The sequence below is a fragment of the Thunnus maccoyii genome, chromosome 22 (assembly GCF_910596095.1).
Source record: "Thunnus maccoyii chromosome 22, fThuMac1.1, whole genome shotgun sequence".
Lineage (NCBI taxonomy): Eukaryota > Metazoa > Chordata > Actinopteri > Scombriformes > Scombridae > Thunnus > Thunnus maccoyii.
The window spans coordinates 17577412-17590601 of NC_056554.1; the positions used below are offsets into that span (position 1 = coordinate 17577412).

The following is a 13190-nucleotide window of genomic DNA, read 5'->3' on the forward strand; positions in this document are numbered from 1 at the left end:
TTCAACAGTTCTTAAATTCATACTGTAAAGATTTGACTCAAGCAAGTAATAAACAAGGCAGTGATCTAGACCTGCAGGCAGCTGGACCTCTGCCTGTCTGAGACTGAACCAAGATTCTTGGGGCCTTGGCAGGCATTTTTTATTCTGGGCCATACGACTTGGAGATTAGTATCCTTGTGACCCTCTAGGCATTTAGTATTAAATGCCTAGAGGGTCACAAGGGGGGTCCCATTGGTCCTCCACAACCAAACACTGTGGAATCTGGGTCAAGGATCGAGAGACATGAGGGTAAGAAGGAGGCCAAGGGGGAATGAAAGAACACATTTACACCTGTTGCCCTTTGTGTTGTCAGAGAAAGCAAACAGCTGGGTCACCTTCATTTGAAAAATAGCCAGGTCACGTTCACCAGCAGCTAACGGTGACCCTCACAAATATGCTTCTTGTATTACCACGTTGTTACAAATGTCAGCTGATGTTTGCTTTTGAAAACAGCTCTGGTAACGACAGAAAAATCTTTACAGTTTTCTTATCAGGTTAAATCACAGAAACTTGAAAAGAGAATCACTACAGTAGACACAAGAGTCAAATGTTTTGGATGATGTTACCAAGAGACATATACTGGATTTGCTTGGTTGATAGAAGAAACTTTCGGTCAATCTGGACCGAAACAATTGGAGATAAAGTAAGATGCTTTTGAAATAGAGCTTGAACACACAATATTTGTCTGTGACTCTCCTCCAATTATATTTTATTAAGAAAGAGGGCAGGTTGGATGGTTCACATCAGAGGTCAGAGGTCAAGCATCTGTAGAGCCAGTTGGTAGAGAGTGTCTGACACTTCAGGGCAGCCACTTTCTTTTCCTTCAAGTACAAACCCAAGGTCCTCTGGTTGAATATCTGATCTCTTAAAGCTTTGTTGCAATTTTACCCCACAAATGCCCGATAAGATCACTGGAACAACACCTTCATTTTGTCAACACACAGTGAGTTTCTATTGAAAAGCTTTGAAGATGAAGCACTGTGAGTGGGTGTGCTGGACAGGAAACTGGTGGGCAACAGCATCACTCTAAAACACACTCCTACCTGAGGACAATGACTGCTGTTTTCACAGCCACTCACGTGTTAGCTATCACACACACACACACACACACACACATGAACACACGGTGAGGTTTAAACAAGCAGACAAGTGAGTCAGGTTATTATTCAAACCTACGCAAACAGACAAGATGGAGGCATTTAAATCAGAAGAAAACTTGAGCACACAATGTAAGAATTCAACGTTTTGAATCATTCTGATGAGATACATTTCTCTTCAGACTGAGTAGTAACAATGTTTGTGTTTGTAAAGGTCCACCTGCCTGCAAGCTGGTTTTACACCATAAATTTAGCCTTTAAATTTACTTCTTGGAGCACATATGCATATTAGGGACATTCTGGTTATAGGTGCTTATATCGTTTGAGACAAAGAGCACAAATGACACTTTTCCACAACAGCTACATTACAAAACATAAGTTGATCTGGAGCAGAACAGCTTTTAATTAACAAATTAAACATGTTTATTTACCGTCATGGTCATGGTCCCGACTTAACACAGCAGATGTGCAGATGTTGCTGTACTCACATTATCACCTACAAGAGTGTTTCGCTCTAGGCAGCTCACAATCTACTTATGAAAAGTCTGTTTCTGCTGCAGTCCTGATTGTTACCATGACGACGCACGCAGCGAGAGGGGGAGTGAAGAGTGCTATAACCTCGTTATGGGACCCTCCCCCTCAGGCCCTTTCCTCAAGAGCAGCAAGCACTGCTGGGACTGCGTTCATAAGGCCTTCTTCTCCTTCTCATAGTTAATGAGGCAGAAGATGCATCGTCATTTCATTTTAAATGTCCTTTATACCACACATACAAACCATCCATCACATAGCATAAAGGAAACTTTTAGTCAAAATACAATCTAGTTTTATTGAACTGCTATGGCCCCATGAAACACAGAGGTGAACATACACACAAATAAAATTCAAGGTGGCAAAACAGGCTGGAAGAGGAAAAAGGTCCTAAACATGAATTAAAATATCTAATAAAGTACACCCTGATCTTAATTTAGAATCAACATTTCTCTACAAGGATGCAAGCAATTTCAATGTGGTGTGAAAACAAAGAAACAAAAAAAAAGAAATCATAACTTTAAAAGCATACAAAAACAACATAACATTAAACATACAGTACAGAGAAGCCACGGCAAAATGGCTTTTTCCAGTTATTTCAGCTCGGAATAAGTAGCATGACTGATTGTCAAGCTCACTTTTGTTAAATAATACCTCACAAACATAGACATAAAAATTCTTAAACATGATAATAACACGTGTCATCTTTAAGACTGAAATAGTGTTTAAATTGCTTTAACATAATTAAGTTACAATAAAGCTCATTTTATTTGAGGTCAGCTTATTTTACTAGAAACACACGCTAAGTGCAGCCAGGAAGAGGACCAAACAGTTACAGGATCCACCTGTTTTTAAATCTGTCTAAAATAATACATGTAATCCAGTCATTAAACCAACAGATGTACTGTACATCATACACGATGGGAGCTATATCCGATCTCTCCTGCTATTGCTTTTCAAACTGGGTCATGCTCTATTTTAGAACCTTAAGTCCCTGCATTCATAAAGTATATTCCTCAGAGAGAAAAGGGAAGGGGCCAAGAAGGTGGACGAGACGAAAAGGACATACGAGACGTTCCTTAACAGCGGTTAAGATGCCACGGTAGGAACAGAGGAATTGCATAGTTCAGCGGCATCGTCGTTTCAATATTTTCCTTGAGCCTGTTATTTTCCTGTTTGAGTTTACCTGCACAGCCCTGAAACCTTTTCCCCACACATCGCCCCTGTGGCTCATTAGTGTAAGGAGCGAGACGAGAGGTCTATTTTTACAAACAAGGAGGCGAGAGAGTGACACGGAGAGAGGGTGAGATACAGTATAGTTGATGAATGGATGAACGTATACAGAGTGGCTTTAACAGATGCTCTATGCAAGACTTTAATATTTAAACCTGTGTTTTTCTAATGTTCATGGAGCCAAAAGGCAAACTGTCGCCAAAGATTAAGATCTTTAAAATCCTTCCAAAATGTGATTCAGTATATTCTAGGAGGAAAAAAAAATCTCAGACTCCAACGGGCCTCATCCAAGAACCACTCGTATGAACAGATTCATTCTTAAGTGAATTAGTTAAGAACTGAAGTTCTGAATTTGGAGTTTAAATATCTAAAATTTTTGTGACTCTCACATCCCCCTTGACTGCCTCAAATCTAAGTCATGGAACACTTTTCTTTTTTTTTTTTTTTTTACAGTTGACAGCTGTATTGTGTTCTCTTATTGTTCCAGGTCCTCTAATATCACTGTTGAAACTACTGAATTTGTCATGAAGCTCCACGGTGTGAAATTCCCCCTCCTTTTTACTCTTTGGTAACATTTTTGTAAATGAAACTTGCACATAAAAAGAGCAGAAAAGGTTTGCCTTATATGGCAATTTTCAGAGCGTTTATAACGATGATGAAATCTCACAAACCACTTGGAACACTTCTATGAGCAAAAAAGAAAAAAGTAAGCAAGATTAAGGATAAGCAAGATTAAGTATACAAAAATGTTCTTGCATGAGGCCCAGAATCTCTAAAATATGGAAGGTCAAATCTATTAGAACATCTTTAAGTGAGTCTACTGTCCTTTATAAAGCACCATAATTTGTTTCCATTTGTGCAATCCTCTACGTTATAAGAGCGGGTGGGACTTTGTCTAATTTTTGGAATGAAACTCTTCACTTAAAAACAGAAACGATGGGTCAAGCGCTGGCCCACGGTAGGAGGAAGGACATGATAACAATGACGAGGGAGAGCGAGAGAGGGAGCAAGAGGAGGAGGATCAGAGGGAGAGAGAGAGACGACGGCCACAGAGACATCAGACATTTGGAGCCTCGAGACAGTTCGACTGGATTCCTCTGCCTCTCCACGTTCGGCCGGCAGATGACCAGTGGCCTGACCTGCGATATGCTCTCCTGAAAGACATAAAGAGGAAAGACATAATGAGACCCAAACACAACGACCTCTCCTGCTCTTGTTAATTAGTGTTAAGACAGCTCTCTCTTTCATCCTTAGGTTCATGTTTCCCTCCTGCATCCATATGAAACATGAGAATTTCATTCGGCAAAATTGAACACGTGTATCTCAATAAGCAAGGAACAGATTTTCTTTTGCAGCCCTGCTTTATGCTGCACTACATCTGTGTGTTTACATAACAATCCAGTCTAGTGCAGCTATAACTGTGAAACGGTACCTTGGTGGGCAGATGTACAGAACGAATAATTAGTCTTTGCTTTGCTGCATTATCTACCTCCAATATAGTCCTGCTGTGTGCTCTGTCAGGACTTAGCCTGAGGTTCCAGCGATGGGATCTGTGACTCCTCCCACCATCGTCTTCGCTCTCGGTGGTGTCTTGCCGCGCCACACGTGGACGCTTACGTCTCCGTGAGCTGATTCGCTGGAGAGAACCGGGCTCCTGGAGTCTGAGGCAACGAGTTAAAAAGCAGGAAAGGTCAGGAAAACCTACAAGCGGAGAGATATTGTATGTAAAGAAGCACGTGTGTGTGAGTGTGAGCACCTGCAGTCTGTATCCTCTATATCAGCATCTGCATCACTCTCCCCCTGAGGGTCAGACAATACACAGTCCTCCTGCAGACGTATAAAACATGTGAAGCGAATAAATTACATATATGATCAAATATAAAAACATATATGTATAAAAACAGTAAAAAAATGTCAGTACACAGGAATATCTGAATGCCTTTTATCATCACAATTTTGAAGTTCTCAAGTGAAACGCTAACCAGCCCCGGTGAATCATCTACCTACTGCCACCATCAACACTTGGTGATGGCATTTGTCTGTGTGAGTTAGCTCATGCGTCACTTTTTATTATCACCATTGTTATTCGGCATGAATCAGCTGACACCTCTACACATGACTAATGAGCTCAGTGACTATTAATGTGCTGGTTGCTTCCTATTGCCTGAATTCATTAAACTCTGTACTGTATTTACAGACTACCATTAATTAATAATAAGTACTGTTTAGATCCATGGGTCGTGTCCGAAAACACAGTTCTCTACATAATAATAAATAATAATAATCTCATCCGTCGTCATGGTTTCCACTTCCACTGCTACGCCAATGAGGTCCAGCTCTACATCTTCACTAAATCCATCGCCACTGCAACTCACTCCACCCTGACCAACCGCCTCACAGAAATTAAATCATGGATGTGAGCCAACTTCCTCAAACTCAACTGTGATAAATCAGACATGATAATCATCGGCCCCAAATCCCTCATCAAAACCACTCACTACTTCTGCCCCACCATCGTTAAGTCCACTCCATCTCCCTCACCACACATCCGCAACCCTGAGTCATTTTTGACAGCAACCTCCCCTTTGAACACTACATCAAACAAATCACCAGAAATGCCTTCTTCCACCTAAAAAAACATAGCTCGTCTCTGACCATCACTCTCCTTCTCTGCTGCCGAAACTTTGATCCATGCTTTCATCACATTGACTACTGCAAAGTATTCTTTATGGCACATCATCCAAAGTCGTAAATAAACTCCGGTATGTCTAGAACTGTGCTGCTCGCCTTCCCATCCACTCCTGCGACCACATCAACCCTTTCCTCCAGAACCTCCACTGGCTCCCTGTCCAACAACGGATCCAATTCAAAGTCCTTCTCCTCAATCACAAAGCCTTCCATAACCAGGCCCCCCTCCTACCTCACCAAACCTGCTCCACCACCACACACTCCCTCCCGCACTCTCCGCTCCTTTGATGCCAACTTCCTGTCTCCACCACTCAGGACCAAGCACCGGACCTGGCGACAGAGCCTTCTCCATAGCTACCCCCTCCCTCTGGAACTCTCTCGCCAAACACATCCGAGACTGAACTGATCTGTACATGTTCAAATCAAAACTCACCTTTTCAGAAGTGCTTTTAATGTGTGATTAATGCTGTGTGTCATATGTTTTTAGTTTGTTGTTTTCTATGATCATTTTAACTCAACTTTTTTTTATTATTGATAAACATTCAACTGAGATTTATGAATCATCATCAGTTTGCGTCAGTGATAGATGGGGCTTGGCATTGAACCTTAATACTTTCTGGGTACCAACCAAAAATATGTAACACTGAGTATTAAAAGTATCGGAAGCTGGCATTGATTGATTGTCTGGTCAGATTCATACTCTTGTTTACTTATTCTTAAGTAAGAAATTCATTCATTTGAATCATATTTTTTGCTAATTTATACAGTATTTTATTTAGACAAAGCTCAGTGACTGCCTGTGTTTAGACGAGATTTAATATTTTAGAAGTTTGGCTTAAATGAAGAGAAGACTTTAAAAGAAAAACATGTTTTTATTCTTCAGTGTAAGAACTGTTTGGGTAGGAGCACTTCCCGGACTCAAAAATGAGTTTGTTCGAGGTGCTCTTTGGATAGAGACACATGTAGACACAAAAATACAAGAAAACTCCAAGGCACTTCCTTTTAAAGCAATTGAAATGCTTTTATTGTCATGGCATGGCCATATTAGACTTTTAAAACAATATTCCGACATATTGCATCAAGCCTTTGTCAGGGAGTCAAACAGATCTCATGAAACTGACCCTTATCTAGTTGTATTCCACCAATTCTACTTGGACATGGCGCTGTGGCCTAGAGAGGGTGTAGACATATACAAACTCCAGCAGATGGCGTCGTTTTGACCCACAGTATTCATCAAAGCTCAATTAAAGAGCAACATAGTGAACTTCTTTCACTATTTTGCTCTTTGATTCAGCTTTGATGAATACTGTGGGTCAAAACGACGCCATCTGTTGGAGTTTGTATATGTCTACACAAGTCCAAGTTGAAGATTCCTTTTGGTGGAATACTATTAGATGAGGGCCAGATGTTTCATGAGATCTGTTTGACTCCCTGATGAAGGCTTGCTGCTGTTGTTTTAAAAGTCCAATATGACCATGCCATGACAATAAAGGCATTTTAATTGCTTTAAAAGAGAGTGCCTTGGAGTGTGTTTGTGTCCTCAAAGTAAGTATAATTTACTAAAACTCTATCATTTATTGGCAATAATACTGTATACTTCAAACCCTACAAAGGCAAGGCATTGCATTGTGGAATTTTTAACAAAAAGGAGTATATACCATGAACGCTGCATTTTTCGTTCCACACTGGGAACATTTAGGGGTTCTATACTGAGCATATATTTTACACTCACAATTTCGTGACTTATAGAAATAGCTCAACATTTTGGGAACTACGCTTATTCGCTTTTTGGCAGAGAGTTTGATGAGAAGATCAATACCACTCTCATGCCTGTACACTAAATAGGTCTTGACATCACAGTGAGGTTGCCAGGCAACCAGCAGAGACTCCAGTCACTACACCCGGGCATGAAATAGTAACACATAACCCCCTGTAAAATCACAACTTGTCGTTTTTACATTTTGGAACTATTCCTTTAAATCAAATAGTGGGAAGTAAATGCACTGGTGCATAATGGGGATTTCAGAAAATCTACTCCCAATCCAATGTCTCATAGGATCATTATCATTCTCTGAGGTTTGTTTGTGACCAGGTCATAAAAGAATTTCATTAGTCTCCCATGTTTAAATCGCTCTTTCAGAGGCTTTTCTGAGGCTTTTCGGAGGCTTTTCGCCCTTGACGAGAACACATTTATGAGGGGAAACATTCAAGGCTCGTTAGGTTTTCGGCTGCACATTATTCTAAATTTATTTATTTATTTACACTAAATCTATCAGCAGCTATAGTGTCGAAAAGTTTCAAAAATTGTTTCCTTAAGCAATCAGTGTGCCAAACCCATACGCAGTCCAAAAATTGTAAGGTGATTTCTATTTCCCAAGGACTCAAAACACTGTACAATACTCCCTTTAAAATTTCTTACTTTTATAACATTTTTAAAAAGTACATTTTGATTCCAAATTGGCTCTTTAACCCCATAATAAAGTTTTGAAGCTAACCTTTCGAAGCAGAAATCTACTCTACATATAATGAACACTGGCATTAGTCATGCATGTCTCACACAGGGCTGTGTGATATGACCAAAATCTCATTTCCTAATAACGATACATATGACGATATAGCACATTTTCTGTGAATTCAGTGAATAAATAGTTTCCTAAAATAAATAGTTTCACCTCCAGATACAACACTCTGTAACTGTCAGAAGTAAGCAGTTTGTCAAGACATAAAGAAACACATATATGCACTCGGACATTACCTCTGTGCCGTATCCCTCAGAGTACCTGGTTATCATTACTCTGTTTTTTCCACAGTGTTCACACAGTAGTGTGTCCTGAGAGCAGAAAGTGAGGAGAAGAAGTCGAAGAAAGCAGAGACTGATTTACTTCACAACATTAAAAGAATACAAAGTGACAACTTCACAGTTCTGTGGATTGTACAGTAAAATATACAGTAAAGAACAAAGGTAGGTGACGGAGAGATGGAGGGATCAGCAAGAAGTTAAAGGCATGTATTTAAAGCGCTATTACAGATGAAGAAACACTCTGATCTGAGCGGGTTGAGCGATGGCCACAGACACTTAAGTGGTAAGCCTGAGTACTCACCGGCGTAGGCGTGTGTGCTTCTGAATAAAGTGTACAGGGACCGGCCTCGCACAGACACACGACATCTACCTCTCCACAACTCGCCTCCATCTGAGAGATAGAAAAACAGAGGAAGAGAGGATGAAAAGATGTGATCTATTGACTTTTTCGAAGCCGCTCGGTCCTTTTATCTTCAGCCGGCACCACATTAACAAGGTAAGTAAAGGACAAAGAGTGACGCACACGTTCATATCACGGAGTTAATAGCTAAAGCCATCCTTATCTGTTCGTCTCACCCGTTTCCCTCCCCAGCCTACGTTAAATACTCTGATCCTACTTTTAACCCACTCAATCCTCCCTCCTTTATTAAGTTTTATGCACACCTCTCTCATCTCAAATCATTTTGACATTGCACCTCTTAGCCGACCTGCCCGCTGTCTTATCCATCCACGTCTCTTCTAACAAGGTCTACAACTAACGCTTATTTTCCCAATTAGTTGTCTAATCATTTAGTCAATGAAATTTTAAAAAAAATTGTGGAAAAAATGGCATTCACTCAATATTTCGGAGGCAATAACAACGTGTTATATTTGTCTGACAAACCAACTCAATTAACAGTCATACATGAAAAGGGAAAACAACAAATCTTCACATATAAGAAGCTGGAACCATCAAATGTTTGGCATCTCTGCTTGGAAAACGGCTTAATCGATTAGCAAAATAATTGATGATTGACTATTCTAACACACAAAGTAGGTTTTTGTGGGCATTTATTACAGTTAAAGGTCAAATAAGTGAGATTTAAACTTCCCTAAAGAACAAAAAACAGCATTTTGAGACATCTGTATGTCCATCAGAAATCACCAAAACAGTATAATAACAGATGCAATGAAAGAGTATAATGTAGAATGACCATGAAGATGATCGATTGTCGAATATCATCAGCGAAAGTTTTAATATCATGCGTCACTGTCGGTGGCTCAGTGATGAGATTTCTGGCTTTTAACCTTTTTCCCCACCCACTCGGGTTTTTAGCTGCTCAACAGGGGAGGATGGTTGACTGGTACCGGCCAGACATTTGAGTTACGGAGGCTGAAAAATCCATGATTCAGTCAAAGGAGTGAATAAAATCCGAGTTAATAATTAAAAGACCTCTATTACCTGCTCACCAGATGTAACAAAATGTAATTAAAGTCAATTTTTATGTCACATTCCTGAGGTATGCGAGTCACAGTTATAAATATAAAACGACCTCACCTCACAGTCATTGTCAGATGTCTCTCCGGAGGAAAAGAGGCCGTGGGAGTCAGATTCCCTCCGCAGCATGACCTCTGACCTGGCTCACACGCTCACATAGACCTGCTGGCCACATAAACAACACACAAATGTTGTCATGACCTTACACTGACGGTTGAGGGGGCTTGTTTATTGTTTTACAATGTGAATCAGACTGGAGCTCTCTGAAAATGATGATGATATTATGTCGTCCAAATTAATGACCCTGAGAAAGCTGTAATTAAAAATGAAAAAAATGAGTCATGTAAGGATTTGTTTAACACTTTAGAAATGTTTTGTGGAACCTCAGTCTCATCGTTGTAGATGTAATTTTGCACTACATATGTCTGTATCAGATAAATATTCAGTACAGTGTTTATTAGTTGTGGCTTAATTAATGTATAATAAATCATTTAGTAGTATTTATTGATTGTTATATATTAATATTGAGTAAAATCTCTTTAGCTGGTGTTCTTCTCCAGCGTGACATTAATAAATCCCCTTTATAGAAGGTGCCTTATTAGAAAATGGTTGCAAATATTATTGTTAATATAATGATACTAATTGTGATTTCAGATCATATTGCCTAGCCCTTTCTAAATACATAACCTGACGTGCCAGATGGTTTGTTACACAGAACCATCTGAGAAGTCGTCCTTGGAAACTGTTTGGAAAAGGGCAGGCGCTTTCAAAAAAACATACTTGGCTGGTGATTGGATGAACCATCTGTCTATCACGGGCTAATTTCTCGCTGTTATCGCACCTAAACCGAGCCTGTAGCTGACAGTAGTTCCTCATAGGACCCTGATTGGGCCGAACTTCTGTTGGTTCGGCTAAAGCGCGAAACTTGAAGTCTGACAAGATGGATTGTCAGTAGATTGATCCAGCTGCCTCGCGTGGTAACTAAATACATACTCCTAATTGCAGCAACTGCAACTAACAATTATTTTCATTATTGATTAATTGGTCGACTCTTTTCTCAATTAATCAATTAGTTGTAGGGTCTATGAAATGTCAGATGATGGTGAGAAATGTTGATTATACTGTTTCCCAGAGCCCAAGGTGACGTCCTCAAATGTCTTCGTTTGTCCTGACCAACAGTCCGCAACCCAAAGATATTCAGTTTACTGTCATAGCCGACTAACGAAACAAGGAAATATTAACATTTGAGAAGCTGGAATCTGAGAATGTCTTTTAAAAAAATGACTCAAAACGATTCAGCGATTATCAAAATAGTTGACGATTAATTTTCCGTCGATCGAATCGGGTTGCAACTCTAACCGTGATTGATAGTCAGTCAATACCATCACTGGTTTGCAAAGATAAATTAATAAAGGCTATAAATACTTAGTGTCACCACAAGTAAAGTGTCAGAACATACAGTAGATTTTATTGTCAAAATATATGGAAAGTCACTGAAACGACCTACGGACTCACAGTAAAGTCTCTTTTTTTAAACTGACGTCATAGACGCATTAATTCTACAGTTCCCATATAAACGCTTGTCCCCCCCTAAAATGTGGAGGATTATGAACTAATAATTTCAAGTTTTCTTCTTCTTCTTTTTCCTTACAGTGAAGAAATAACTTGGTGTTACAAATGATGCTGTATTAACGCAAGAAGTGGGGTCGTATTAATATCAGAGATTTGTCATCGCGGCACATCTGCTCGGCAGTGTCTGTCCGCACTCCCGTTACGTAATAACCTACGACAATCAATGTGAGAGCCGGACAACTTTTCACATAAAGATGAGAAGGGAAAAGATGCTGTCAACATTAGAATTTCATGTTTACTGATGATTCAAACACACAGAATGATTTTCAATTAGACATCTACGTAAAAACAAAAATAAGTCAAAGAGATCATAAAAAAAGAACAGAGTAACGCATCTTACCTTAAACGCATCCTGTCGAACATGTATTAAAGCCCATAAAAGGTAACTGGAGTTTGGTATTTAGAGAATGAGCAGGAGCACGCGGCGATGCTTCTCATTGTGGCGCGGGGAAGCCATGAGCTCGCGCTGCTGCTTGTGGATGTTTGACATTGTAGCAAATCCTGTGTGTGATGTCAGCTCGAGCGATGACAGGCAGCTACAGTCCGAGAGGTGCGCGCCGCCGCTCGCCGGGACACCGACCGAGCGTTCCCAAAACATCGCGGGAGCGCGGAAAGCGCCAGGAGGGACTTCCGTTTAGCGCTATCAAAATAAAAGGAGTATTGGCGAAAGTGGAAGTTGAGGTTCACTATTTTATTGAACATCAAGATCAAACAGACACTCAGCAGTTATAGAGAAAATGTGTATTCATCTAAATGTAATTCAAAATATCATTGTGCAAAACATATTTATTTGTCAAGTGAATAAAAGTATAAGACATATGTATTATGAATAAAAATAAACAAAGTAAACAATTCTATGTTCAATTCTATTCAATGTATATTTCTATCCATATATATTTATGAAAGATAATGGAGCTAACTAAAATGCAGGTTGCTTATCAACTAGACGTCACACATTCTGAGCAACAAATATGAACAGCAAGAGAGTCATATTGTCATGGCTGTAAATCTGGAACAGTACCTGGCTCCAGATTTGCTGTGTGGTATTTGTATTAAACACAAATTTAGGAAAATGCAAACTATTTGAAATATGCAAACCTGAAATACTCAAGGTTTTAAAGGACCAGTGTGTGAGATTTAGTGGCATCTAGCGGAACAGATTTGGCAGAAATTAAATATAATATAAGTATGTTTTAATTAGTGTATAATCCCATGATTACCTTGGAATGAGCCTTTTATATCTAAATAGGGAGCAGGTCCCCTTCCAAGGAGGCCACCATGTTGTCGATCTTTCTACAGTGGCCCAGAACAAACAAACCAAACAAGAGCTCTAGAGAAGGCCTTTCGTGTTTTTATGCTAGTTTCGCAGCCACCGTAGGTTCTCTTATATGCTTGGAAGGAGAGGGGGACGGGAGGGGTATTCAGTTGGTTGCAATCTGCAACCTCAATGCTAGATGCCACTAAATCTTACACACCGGCCCTTTAAAAGTAGACTTTGACACTTGGACTCTCTTCAGAACAAGCCTCAAGATCTGGCAATAAAGAAGAACCTTCCTTAAGGACTTTATCATGTTAATTGTTATTATGCTTTAGTGGCACATACTCACAAATACTCAATTACTATTGGTAATCAAGCCTTGCATGACATTACTTACCATCTCTGGCTTGGTTCTCACCTCTGGATCATGTGGAAAGT

The 13190-nt window shown here is 39.8% G+C and overlaps 1 protein-coding gene across 2 annotated transcripts; it reads right to left on the minus strand.

The window, feature by feature from the left end:
• Window positions 1–1873: 1873 nt before the first annotated feature.
• si:ch211-63p21.1 lies at window positions 1874–12212 on the minus strand. 2 transcript variants are annotated; one of them, XM_042400409.1, is made up of 7 exons: window positions 11835–12212; window positions 9923–10024; window positions 8687–8776; window positions 8341–8415; window positions 4654–4724; window positions 4387–4558; window positions 1874–4051 (listed from the first exon to the last, which is right to left on the minus strand). In XM_042400409.1, the coding sequence occupies exons 2-7, from the start codon at window positions 9989–9991 to the stop codon at window positions 3839–3841; spliced, it is 690 nt and encodes a 229-aa protein (XP_042256343.1). In that variant the 5' UTR covers window positions 9992–10024; window positions 11835–12212; the 3' UTR covers window positions 1874–3838. The 2 variants fall into 2 exon arrangements, with proteins under 2 accessions (XP_042256343.1, XP_042256342.1); XM_042400408.1 differs by having other exon boundaries at window positions 9923–10027; window positions 11835–12211.
• Window positions 12213–13190: the final 978 nt, after the last annotated feature.